We start from the raw sequence: 13,873 nt of genomic DNA on the forward strand, positions 1-13,873 counted from the left end.
TTATTTTTATAATAATAATAATTATTATTATTTATTACTTTTATTTTCATCTTCCCAATGCATATTAATGGCATTTATTATAGAAAGAACTCATTTCATTTACTTTGGCTTTATGTCAATATATGAACAATGAGATGAACAATTTGGCAAGGATGTACTGGATATGCTTTCTATTTTGAGTCAGTTTAACTTATCGAGTATACAGACAGATTCAAATTAATCAGGTTAGGCTGAAATGATTTTTTAAAAAGAAAGGTAAAGTAACATCAACCATTTGCCAGACAATAAGTAATAATAGCAGTATCACTAAATTGTAATTATATATTATTTTCTTACAATTTTTAGAAATTGAAGAGTTTTATCTTTTTGATTTGTTGGGAAGAGATTAAAATATTTTATTTCTGCACTTCTGTCCATACTGAAGAACAAAATGTTTTCATAAAAAACACATTAATGCTTATTAAACATATTAATCTATACTCTTTTTATCTGGCTTTATTGAAGTATAATAGACCATTAGTTGCTCATAATTGTACAATTCAGTGAGGTTTTTTTTTCTAAATTATAGTTGGCATACAATAATATATTGGTTTTTGTTGTACAGCATAGTGAGTAGAGATCTATATAATCCACAAAGTGATCACCTCACTAAATCTAGTATCCCTCTCCCTGCTTACATATTTATTACTACATTGTTTATTTTTCTTATGCTACACTTTGTATCTCCATGTCTATTTTGTAAATATTCATTTGTACTTCTTAACCCCTTTGCCACTTTTCCCAGTTCCCCCAATTCCCCCTCCACTCTAGTAGCCCTCAAAATATTCTCTGTATCTACAAGTTTGTTTCCATTTTTGTTGTTGTTGTTTACTTTGTTCTTTAAATTCTACATGTATATGAAATCATGTGGTATTTGTCCTTCTCTATCTGACTTACTTCGTTCAGCACAATACTCTTTAGGTCCATCAAGGCAATATTTTTTTCCATCCCCTTCCTTTTACTCTTTGTGTTCCACTAAATCTGAAGTGAGTCTCTTGTAGGCAGCATATGTAGTGAGTCTCTTGTAGGCAGCATATGTAGGGGTGTTGTTTTCTTATCCATTCAACCACTCTATCTTTTGGTTGGAGGACTTAATTCTTTTCCATTTGAAGTACTTGTTGATAGTTATTACCAGTTTTTATTCATGTTTCTGATACATGTATTTTTCTTCTTAAAGAAGTCCCTCCAACATTTCCTGTAATACTGGCTTGGTGTTGATAAATTCCCTTAACTTATTTTTGCCTGGAGAGCTCTTTATCTGTCCTTCAACTCTAAATGAAAGCTTTGCTGGGTAAAGTATTTTTGGTTGCAGATCCTGAGTTTTCATCACATTGCATATTTTGTGCCAAGCCCTTCTGTCCTGCATAGTTTCTTTTGAGAAATCAACTGCCGGTCTTATGCATGCTCCCTTGTATGTAACTAACTGCTTTTCTCTTGCCACTTTTAAGATTCTCTCTTTGTATCTAACCTTTGACATGTTAATGATGATGTGTCTTGCTGTAGGCCTCCTTAGGTCCTAGAAAATTAATAACCAAATTTATGTGAAATAAGGTGGTAGATAATTCTCTTTTTTGGAACTTTCTGCACTTCCTGGGGTTGTATGTCTATTTCCTTTACCAAGTTATGGAAGTTTTCCATCATTATTTCTTCAAATATATTTTAAACTTCTTGTTTTCTCTCTTCAGGACCCCTATGACATGGGTATTTTTTACATTTAATTGTGTCTCATAGGCTCCTTAAGTTATTATTATAGTCTTGGCTTCTTTTTTCTTGCTGTTCTGATGGAGTGTCCTTGGCTCCCTTATGCTCTATATCAGTGATTTGATCCTCTTCTTTATCCACTCTGTTGATTCCCTCTAATATACTCTTCATCTCAGATAATGTGTTCTTCATTTCTGACTGGTTCCCTTTTATAATTTCCATCTCCATTTTTTAAAATTTTTATCTCTTTGTTAAAGTTCGTGCTGACTTCATCTACACTTCCCCTAAGTTCACTGAGCATCTTTATAACCAGTGTTTTGAACTCTGTGTCTGTTAGATTGCTTGACTCCATTATTTCTGGATCTCTGTTCTGTTCTCTCATATGGTTTCTGCTTCTTTGTCTTTCCATTTTGGCCGCCTTTCTGTGTCTGTTTCTATGTACTAAGCAAAGCTCTTAAGTCTTCCGGTCTTATTAGCATGGTTTTGTGTAGTAGGTGTCCAGTAGCACAGTCCTGAGAGGGGTTCAGCTGCAGGCCAAGTTGAGCCCCAGCCTGTGCCCATCCAGGACCACCTGTTAAGATTTAGCAAGCAATCCACAGATGCTGTGCTTATAGTTGCCTCAAGAGGCCATGCCAGAAACCAAGATCAGCTGTTCACTAGTGTGTGTCTTTGAGTTGGCTCAGGAAGGAGCACTGGACTCACTGAGGATATAACTGGATGTAACTTGAGTGGGGCCATGAGTTGGGGGAGGCAGAGTTTCAGGTAGTCCTCTGGGTGAAGCAACCTCTGTTTTTCAGTTTGATGACGTCTCAGCTATGGTGGCACTGTGTCTGCACACTGGGAGGGGGAGGACTCAACAGAGGAACAATGGATACCACCAGCAGTTCTGCCTTGGAAGAAGCCTCATATCTGACCCTCAATTCAGTGTCCCCCTATAAGTCCCTGGTGCCCCTTGATCTGCCTATCCTGGTGCTGGTGTCAGAGCAAGCTAGCTCATCACCATGAAAGTCGGGTTGTGGACACGGTCCCTTTATTAGGAATATCCATAGGTGCTGGCTGCAGGCGCCACAGCCTCTGTCTCACTCAGCTGCTGGGGACCGAGCAGCCTCGTGTCTTTGCCCCCTCCTATCTTTTACTATTGCAGGGAGATTTCTTATTTCTTCCCCTAGTTGCAGTGATTCTGTTCATCTAGACCATAGGTGACTCTGCTTGCTGTTTGCTCCATGTTTCTTTCACAACTTTGATTTGGTCGCAAGAGGCATGAACAAAGCCTCTATCATATATGCTATCTTTTCCCCTCAGTCTTAATCTATATTCTTAATCATTCTGTTTGTTTAAATTTTATAGGTCTTTATCACCATACCCAGAAGGCCTGGTTTGGTAGCAGTAGCTGATTATATTTTCTCAGGTGGGCGTGAGGTAGCCAACAGCTCTATACTTGCAGATTTTTCTATCATGTCCTTTGCATTCTTCAGCCCATGGGGAACATTGGCCACAGGATATAATCAAGAATGACCATTTGCCTATTAGTTAGAATACAATTTCCTAAATGACAGGCTATAACACTTTGTAATATCACCAATCATTCTTGGAGTCTCGATATATTTAGTTTATTTTTAAGTATGTATTTCTGACTTTTGCCACAAGTGCAAGAAGTAAAGTATGGAAATGAGAATGGAACATTTTGACTTTATGTATCCACATCTATGTAAGTGAAAGAGTATTAGGATGCAAGTTAGGAGATCTTGTACTTGTCCCTACAGTTTTCTGGGCTTCAACTGTCAAACATGAAAATTAATAACCAAATTTATGTGAAATAAGGTGGTAGATAATTCTCTTGTATTGCCAAGACTTCTTATTCTCCCTGATATCATGCCTGACATATGAAGTTACAGCCAGTTCACTGGGTTGAAACAATAAAAAAAAAAAAAACCTAAAGTAGTTTCCCCATGGGGCTCTACTAGTCTATTACTCTTGCAAGATTCTAGGCATGGGATTTCTTTGCGGGTGATGAAACTGTTCTGGAATTAGGTAGAGGTGATGGTTGCACAGCTCTGAAAATACTAAAAACTACTGAATTAAACACTTAAAGAGAGTGAACATTACGGTATGTAAATCATATTTCATTGAAACTGTTATTTAAACAATTCTCTGGATGAAGGATAAGGGTTGAAGTTCGAGAAATTCCCAAATGATTTTACCAAGGATTAATTAGTAAAATCTTTAATATTACAGGTTTTAAATTCTCTCCTGTTTGTTGTGATATGGAGGCTCAAGCTGGATCTACTCAAGGCAAGTGTTTCCAAATATTTCACCACCATTATTTTTACCTAACTCCATCCCTTACGCTCACCCCATAAAGTGAAACCCTACCCTTCTGACAAATAACACACAAGCCTGGGTAATAAACTTGTCAAAGATCAGTTCCTTGGCAGCTTGCTGGTTTGCTTACCTCTGGAAATCTTCAAGTGTGTTTATTGGTGTTATAGGGGGTGAAGGGGTGCTGAAGAGGACAAGCAAGATTTAAGGTGGAAGAGAGGAACATAAATTTTGCATGGGAGCATAAGTTTAAATCAGGTTGGATTGAGTTTGGCCTTATGGCTTTCTGTGTTATCTACAATTAGTTGCATGGGTCTAGCTATGAATTTCGTATAGTTTGGATATTGTCATAACTTTGCAATGCCTCCTACCAAATAGCCTTGATCTTTTCCTTCAGCTGCTCCAGCTTGGCTTTACAATTACACTATGTTCATGTCATCAATTATGAATAACACCTTCAAATGAAAGAAATGTTAACTTTTTTTCTGTAAACCTGTATTTATGCTGTGTCATTCCTCCACAAGGTGTACTATTTGCAACATGTTCACTATTATTAGTGATCAGCACTTCACAAGTTCCAAACACACTTTAATGTCTTTATCTTGTTTCATCTTCATGACCACTCTGTGAAACAGATTCTATTGTTATCTACATTTTACACAGGAGGAACAGTTAAAACAGCAATTCAGAAACCAGTTAGCTAAATGCAATTGATTGTTTTCCAAACAGCCATTTTTTTTCCTCCCTTGGATTACATGTGTGTATAAGACATGAACTTGAATAGCTTTTTTCTGCTTACTTGCAGTTCTGTAAGTCTTATTCTGACTTTTATTACTAATTTTTAATAAGGAGCATACATTTTGTAAACTTATTTATGACATATAGGAAGATTTTACCAATTTAGATTTCATAAATTTTCAATTAGTGATAACCAGACTTGACCTGCCTGCAACATTTTATTGATTCTTGCAGAGGAGATTTGAATTGAAATAAAAGTGTAAATGGTTTTTCTAAAAGAATGCTAATTTGAAGAAATAAGTTATTTTTAATGAGTTGATCTCGATGTTTATATACAGATGTAACTTTATTTCTCATTGATTTCATCCATTCATGAAAGCAGGCCTAACAGGGCATCTATTTCATTAATTTGTGTTTACATATACTATATCTGAAAATAGTGAAATGGCTTAAAATATTTAGGGTTTATGTATTTCACTCTCTGAGACCCCATGCCACCCTTTCTCTATGCCTCCGTGTCAATGACATTTTATTTTGTTTCTGTCTTCATATACGTTATGATTTTTAGATTATTGTTGAGGTGATGGGCACAATATCATAGACTAGCTTAAGATGATTTAAGACTCACTCCTGTGGGAGAAAAGTGAAAATAAGAAAAATTGTTAATTTGGGTGAACTGTTCAACTGAGATTTGGAGATGAGATTTAAAAGACACTTTCAATTCTCTCCATCTAGGAGATTATGACATGAATTTTCTATTTACCTTTCCAAAATTGTTTCTATAAGGACTTCTTTTTTTCATTTCATTAATTGAAGAAGCCTTTCAAATTTTTTTTCTCATTTTTATAAACTATTTGGTTACCCTTAATTATATTTAAGTTTCTGACATGCTATAACCCAAGGAGAATTAAAATAAATGACCCTCAATTTCAGCACAGAAACACGGGCTGAGAGGCCTGAAACATGGGGCAGGGATTGCATCTGGTAACAGAAGGGACTCTGGATTTCTTAGCTTTCTCAGGGCATTCAGAACATGAATGCACTTTATTTCCATTCCTTCGATTGTCCTAAGTAAACTCTTTGTTGTCTACTGATACTTAGTGATCTAATTGGGAAAATGCAGATGTACTCAAGCTACCCTCATCCTGAGTCCTATGAGCAGGATATTTTGATATCGGTCATATGCTTTTTTTTTTTTCATTTTACTCCTTCTCCACTCCCATTTCACCTTACTACCAACATTATTATTCATTATAGGCTAATACTTGAGTTATGTGTTTTCTATCCTCATGAGAGATGTTAAAAACTACTAACAGGAAGCTATTTGAAGGTAGGGCCTTGTTTATTCACTCTTTTAGCTTCAATACTTAGCTACTGGATTTGGAACACAATAGGTACTAAATAAATGAGAAACGTGCATTGCTCTGAGGGAACAAATTAAAACAGAGAGATAATATATTTTTTGTATATCTTCTCTGATCTTCCAAGGATAGAAATGCTACAGTGGGTCAACCCTCTGATCATCTAACCCACAACTCTGCCTCTGACAGATAATTTAATGAGCATTTTTAGAAGGATTTGGTAGTCCTACTTGAGCATCAGTCTCAGTGATTAGGATATTCCTCAGTAATTTCATTTGACTGTACATTAGACTGGAGGGAAAAACTGTATCAGCAGCTAAATTTGAATAATCAATTTCCAATAATGTGTCTTTCACATATGGCCTAAATGAAACAGTTGGATTATAAAAAATGAAAATGAAATTGCTTATCAAGAAGCTAAATAGAGGGAAATGATAGTGAAAAACCATTTATAATGTTTAACTAATAAAAGACAAATTGCAATGAAATTATTTCTTTTCCATGCTCTGTATTGGAGACTAGTGCTATATAAAAGACCAGTACACCATTCTCGACCTCAAGGAATCTGTATTGTAGATTGTTTATTTTTGTTGTTGTTGTTATTGTTATTGCAGGTAACAGAAACCAACTTCAGGTAGCTTAAACAGAAAACCAAATTTATTAAAAGGGCATGAGAATGCTTCATGGGACCAGGGCAAGACTGTTGCTAGACCACAAGAAGGAACTAGATCAGCAGAATTGCCCAGACTTTGCCTCTTACTTTTGAATCCATTTCCTTCAGTCTTGTTTCCACAGATTGACTTTCTCTGAATCTCCATGTACAAGGTGGGCATAAAACCCTATAAAGTTTCCCAGTTTATGTTTCTTCTGTTTGGAAAAGAAGTTGAGAATAACTGAATATTTTTCAATGCCATTTCTAAATTCCAAGAGGACAGAATAATTTTTTCCATCTTGAGGAGATGTCTACCACTGGTCCTATCAGCTATATCCAGAGAGTAATATCAGCAATACAAATGTTGCTTTCTGGAAAGTGACCTATTACAGTCTTGGAGCAGTTTTCAATGCAGGGCAGAGTCAAGTGTGCATATATACCTAAAGAAGTCTACTAGAGAGGATAAAGAGTTAATTTGAATACAGTTTAGTTAGTTCCATGATAAAGATATATGCAGCTCACTATGAGAGGACAAGGGATGTGAAACCATTTACTAAAGTGAAAACGGTTATATTAATAAAATCTAAATAAATAATGGTCTTTATAGTCAGTGGTTAAGAACATGGACTGTGGTATAAGATAGACCTAAGTTTGTGCCCTGTTTCTGCTACTTACCACTGTGTGTCCTTGGACAGTTAACAAAAGCTCTCCAAACCTCAGTTTCTTTGTCTGTCAAATGGAGTTTGTTAAACTGAAATTACCTATTTCAGTTTTTGTGTGTGTGTGTGTGTGTGTATGAGAATTAAATGAGAAAATGGATATTTAATACTTCATAGTGTGCCTGGTATATATTAAATGGTCAATAAATGTTTGTTGTGGTTATTATCTATGCTCAGCAAGAATTTATTATGTATGTACTATGGAGTAGGTGCTACAGAGTGAATTCTCTCTTATCAAGGATTAGCCAGACATGCAATGTGGCTTCTGAAACATCTAGTATCTCAGGAAACTCTAAACTAGCAGAGTCTGGCCTACTTTCTTCTTGTTCAAAATTGGGTAAAATTCCTTTCATTTGTCTTACCTTAAAAATACCACATTTTAATAGTCAACAGTTTTGTTCTGCTAAGTATAGAAGACTGTGAGAGGAAATTCAGTGAAGCTCTTCAGACTTTGTTGAGGGCTAACTTGTACTAGTGTATTTCCTATTGCCACTGTAATAACCCCTAAGGTAGAACTGGGATTTCAACTACTCAGAAGCATTGTTTTCATGATTGTTGGGCAGCTGAGCTCCCTATGTGCTACTCAGGAAGTTACAGGGGAAGATATAATCCCATAACAGCCCCCAAATCCATTAGTACTGCTCACTATTGCTTCTGTACAGCATACCACAGAAACTCGGTAAAATACCATGTGCTACCAATAAACATCATACCATCACAGCCATGCATATATCATTCTCAGGCCCTAACTTCATTGGAAGAGCAGGAGTTGTGAAAAAATGAGTAGCCTAACACCTGGATTTTTTTAATGACTTGTAATAGTTATACACAAATGAGGAGTTAGTCCTTCTGATATTCGACCATGTGATGCCATTCATGTGTATTTAACAGAGGGAATTTGTTCGTTTTACGTTTTTTTCCTTTGCTTCTTTGTTTACCCCAGTCATGTAAGTTATACAGGACACTTCCATAGCAATGATAACAGTTTCTTGGGAAGCATCTGAATGTCTAAGAAAGTGTGTGAAACTGCAATGACTGGGTAATAGCTTTAGCAGGAGCCCTGCCATATAACTGACATCCTAATGGCTCTATTGGACCCATTAGACAAGTATAAGACAGTGCAGTTGACTTTGTAATGGCTCCTTTGGACATGTTACACAATCAGAGGAAGTGTGTAAATCATTGAGATTACTTTATTTGTGGGTCAGACAGAACTGTGGTGACTGATAATCTTATAATGGAAAACAACTATAAGACAATTTAAAAAATTATGAAATTTAAGCCATTATAAAGTGGGTAAAACAAGCTTCTATTTTCTTTTTCTGTAAGTTTTCCCCCAGTTTATTGAAGTATAATAAGCAATTAGTTGCTCATATTTACATTGTACAATTCAATGTTTTTTTTCAATTATAGTTGGCATACAATAATATATTAGTTTCGATTGAGATCTATATAACTCACAAAGTAATATCACCCACTAAATCTAGTACCCCTCTTCCCCTTTACATATTCATTACAGTATTGTTGACTATTTTCTTTATGCTACACTTTATATACCATGTCTATTTTGTAACTATCTAATTGTACTTCTTAATCCCTTTGCCACTTTTCACCATCCCCCCGACCCTCTCTTGTATAGTAGCCCTCAAAATATTCTCTATCTATGAATTTGTTTCTGATTTTGTTATCACCATTTACTTTGTTCTTTAGATTCCACATGTACATGAAATCATGGGGTATTTGTCTTTCTCTATCTGACTTACTTCATTCGGTGCAATACCCTCTAGGTCTGTCAAGGCAATATCTTTTTCCATCCCCCTCCTTTTGATCTGTGTGTGTCATTTAATCTGAAGTGAGTCTCTTATAGGCAGCATATGTAGGGGTCTTGTTCTCTTATCCATTCAGCCACTCTAACTTTTGATTGTAACACTTAATTCTTCTTCCATTAGAGGTGCTTGTTGATAGATATGTGGTTATTACCAGTCTTTATTCATGTTTTTGATACATGTTTTTTTCTTCTTAAAGAAGTCCCTCCAACATTCACTGTAATATGGGCTTAGCGTTGATGAATTTCTTTAGCTTATTTTTGTCTGGGAAACTCTTTATCTGTCCTTCAACTCTAAATGGTAGCTTTGCTGGATAAAGTATTTTTGGTTGTAGATCCTGGGTTTTCATCACGTTGAATATTTAGTTCCAAGCCCTCCTGACCTACATAGTTTCTTTTGAGAAATCAGCTGCCAGTCTTATTGGTGTTCCCTACTTTTCTCTTGCTACTTTTAAGAATCTCTTTGTATTTAACTTTTGGCATTTTAATTAAGATGTGTCATGGTGTGGGCCTCTTTGGGTTCATTTTTTGGGGGACTCTCTGAGCTTCCTGGGATTGTATGTCTATATTTTTTACTGGGTGAGGGAAGTTTTCCATCATTATTTCTTCAAATATATTTTAAACTTCTTGTTCTCTCTCTTTAGGTACCCCTATGATACTGATGTGGTTACCCATCATTTTGTCCCATAGGCTCCTTAATTATTATTATTCTTGGTTACTTTTTTCTTGCCATTCTGATTGAGTGTCCTTGGCTCCCCCATCCTCTATATTGGTGGTTCAATCTTCTTCTTCATCCACTCTGTTGCTTCCTTCTAATATACTCTTCATCTCAGATAATGTGTTCTTCATTTCTGATTGGTTCCGTTTTATAATTTCTGTTTCCATTTTTATGTTTTTTATCTGTCTGTTAAAGTTCTCACTGAGTTCATCTACACTTCCCCTAAGTTCATTGAGCATCTTTATAACCAATGTTTTGAACTCTGCATGTTAGATTGCTTGACTCCATTTTTCCTGAATCTCCTTTCTGTTTTCTCATATGGTTTCTGCTTCTTTGTCTTCCCATTTGGTTGCCTTTCTGTGTTTCTATGTACTAAGCAAAGCTCCTAATTCTCCCCGTCTTATTAGCGTGACTTTATGTAGTAGATATCCAGTGGCACAATCCTGAGAGGGGTTTAGCTGCAGGCCAAGTTTAGCCCCAGCCTGTGTCCCTCTGGGGCCACCTGCTAAGACTCAGCAAGTAATCCATGAATACTATACTTATAGTTGCCTCAAGAAGCCATGCCTGAAACCGATGTCAGCTGCCACTAGTGTGAGTCTTGGAGCTGTTCAGCAAGTGGCACAGAAGTCACCAAGGACACAACTAGATGTAGCTTGTGTAGGGCTGGGATTGGAGGGAGGTGAAGTTTCAGGGAATCCTCTGGACAGAGCAACCTCTGTTATCCAGTTTGATGACATCTCAGCAGTGAAGGAGCGGGTCCACACCCAGGGAGGTGGCAGTGCTCAACAGAGGAACAGTGGATACTACCAGCACTTCTGCCCCAGAGAAAGCCTTGCCTCCAGCCCTCGCTCTGACAGCTTAGTGTCTCCCTGTAAATCACTTTGCTCCCAGAGTAGCCAATTCAGTGCTGGTGCTCAGAGCGAGTGAGGACGTCACTGCAAAAGTCCATTAGCGGACATGGACCCTTTAAGAGGAGTGTCTGCAGCTGCCATAGCCTCTGTCCCACTCAGCAGCTCGGGACCAGGCAGCCTCGCGTCTTCACCCCTTTTACCTCCAACAGTTGCAGGGTGATTTCTTATTTCTTTCTCCAATTGTAGGGCTTCTGTTCATCTAAACCCCAGGCAACTCTGTTTGCTATTTGCTCCATGTTTCTGTAACAACTTTGATGTATTTGCAAGAGGAGATGAACAAAGCTTCTATCATCTACGCCATTTTAACTTAACTCTTTTCTAGGATTTTAATTAATTTAATATTTTAATTAATATTTTTTCAGTATAAAAGTGATAAAAGTTGATGGTTTAAATATTAAAACAGTAAAAACATATTTAAAGTGACAAATCGTCTCTCTTACACTTCAAGAGCCACTCTGAGAAGTAGCCAGTTTTAACAGTGTTATGTATCATTCCTTAGATGTTCTGTACATGTACCAATGGAATAATATCTGTTAGAAAGTCCAATAATTTTTTAAAATTAATATCATATCTTGGATATTTTCCCATATTTTAAGTATAGGTCTGCTACATTCTTTTCCATGGCTGTATAGTATTCTCTTTTTGTATATGTCAGTTTTTATTTAGTCCCCTGTTTATGGGCATCTAGATATCCATGCTTTGATATTAAACACAGTGCTGTGCTCAACAACCTTATTCACATCTTTTTATATACCCGTTGGATAATTTCTTAGAAGTAGAAATGATGGGCCAAGGATATTACCAAATTTCCCCCCTAAACAACCAATTTGTCTTCCTACTAATGCTATATACTCCTAATGTACTTGTTTTCCCATATCCTTATCAATACTGGCAATGATAAATGTTTTCTAATATCTAGTCTGCTAGATAAAATATTATATCATTTTGTGCTATTTTGCAATTTATTCTTGAGTGAGCTTGGGCATCTTGTTATATGTTAATGGATCATTTGCATGTCTTTTCCCTGAATTATTCATTGAAATCCTTCATTCATTTTTCCATTTGAATTTTGATATTTCTTACTAATTTCAAGAACACCTCATATGTTAAGAGTAAAAAAAACTATGGTCATATATTATGCATTTTCCCAGTTTGGCATTTGCCTTTTAATGTAGGCTCATAGGATGTGTCTCTGTGTGTAGATATAGAACTTTATATATTTAAGATGTCAGATTCAATCATCCATACATTATGGCTTATAGAAGTATATGAACATGATAGATAGATAGATAGATAGATAGATAGATAGATAGATAGATAGATAGATAGATAATAGATAGACAAATAGTAGATAGATAGAAAGATGTAGATATAAATACAGATATGATTGTTAACAATATTATGTCCTCAATTATAAAAATAAACTACTTGAAATTTTGTTTTAATTTTAAATTCGAATATAAATATCTACACACAAATAATGAATCTAAATGTATGTTGTGCAAGCAGGCAGTATACATCATACATACATTTATGTGAAAAAAAAACTTGAATGTGAAAGAAGTTAAATACCGAGTAAATAATGTAGACCTTAAAATAAATTAGAATAATTTAGATTATTCTTTGTAATTGATCTTGATATACTGTTTTATCATTTACTCTTTAAACATTAAGTAATGTGGAAAAAGCAAATATGAGTTAATATGCATAAAGAGATATCTTATATATATTTTAAAAAGAGTTTAGAAAATGTAAGAAAAAGTGACTGAGCCTATATTTACTGAAAATAAAATGACATTACTGCTATCTGAATTTAAAATGATACTTCAGTTGTAATAGAACATATGCATTTGGTTGACGTGTTCTGGGTTTGGGAATAGGTTGAATTAAATTACTCATGTTTCCTTGCACGATACATCTTTTAACTGTTGATAGATATTCCTGAGATTGCAGTTTATTTTTCTCTGTGTGTGTGTTGTGTGCGTGTGTGTGAGTATTAAGGACAATGTAGAATAGCCCATAACTTATAAGAAAGTAGTTGAAAAAAATATATATGTATATATCCTAGTTATTTTCTTTTTGGAATAATAACTTTAGAGAAAATGGAAATTATACCAGCTATTTCAGAATTAAGTCGACTATACTTTCGTGAGTTTTATTGTTATAAAAGTAATACTTTTAGGAATATGGGGATTCTGGGAAAACATGGTGAAGTGAGAGATGTCCTCAGATCTCTCCTCTTGAAACAACAATGAGCTGAACATCTAAAATTGTACAAAAAACACTAAAGCTGCACACCAGTGCGTCTGAGCATGGGATCTGTGCATAAGAGCAACTAAAGGTCAGAATCTCGGGTGTCAGGCAGTGGACTAGGGCAAATAAAGAAGCTGACTCTTGCAGCCGCCAGAGCTCCTTGCAGAAGGAGGGGGATGGGGGAAGTTGCCCTGCCTGGAAATGCTAAGACTTTTCTACGCAGCTGGAAGCAGGACTCAGTCATCAGGGCAGAAAGCAGAGAAGTGGAACAAGACTGCAGAGAAAAAAAAGTTGATTTCTACCAGCCCTGGTTGCAAAACCAAGGCTGAGCTGCAGCCCCCAACCCTTAAATCAGAGAGCCCTTACCTCATACCCTCTGAGACCAATCACCACGGAAAACCAGGGGAATCTGAGCAAATGCTACCGAAATTGTTGCTAACACAGACACAGACTGAAACTGAAAATAGTGAATGTGATTAAAATCTACAAGAAAATAAAAGACGTTAGGCTTTATATAAAACAGTATATAAATCAGAGATCCAAGAGGCTTGGACACCACCTACTTGAAACCAAAAGAAAAGTGCCTTCTTTGTAACAGGCTAAAGAGAGACCTTTATATAATAAATCTTCTTTCTGG

General features: G+C 36.0%; 1 protein-coding gene across 3 annotated transcripts in view; it reads left to right on the plus strand.

Annotated features, from left to right (window-relative positions):
• TENM1 (teneurin transmembrane protein 1) overlaps positions 1–13,873 on the plus strand; it is a 745,224-nt gene that overhangs the window by 91,690 nt on the left and 639,661 nt on the right. For all 3 annotated transcript variants that reach the window (XM_011378218.2, XM_011378219.2, XM_011378220.2), the window contains exon 3: positions 3,976–4,032. In XM_011378218.2, the coding sequence (XP_011376520.1) occupies positions 3,976–4,032 (57 nt within the window). The remainder of the gene's footprint in view (positions 1–3,975; positions 4,033–13,873) is intronic.

The sequence above is a fragment of the Pteropus vampyrus genome, unplaced genomic scaffold (assembly GCF_000151845.1).
Source record: "Pteropus vampyrus isolate Shadow unplaced genomic scaffold, Pvam_2.0 Scaffold335, whole genome shotgun sequence".
Classification (NCBI taxonomy): Eukaryota; Metazoa; Chordata; class Mammalia; order Chiroptera; family Pteropodidae; genus Pteropus; species Pteropus vampyrus.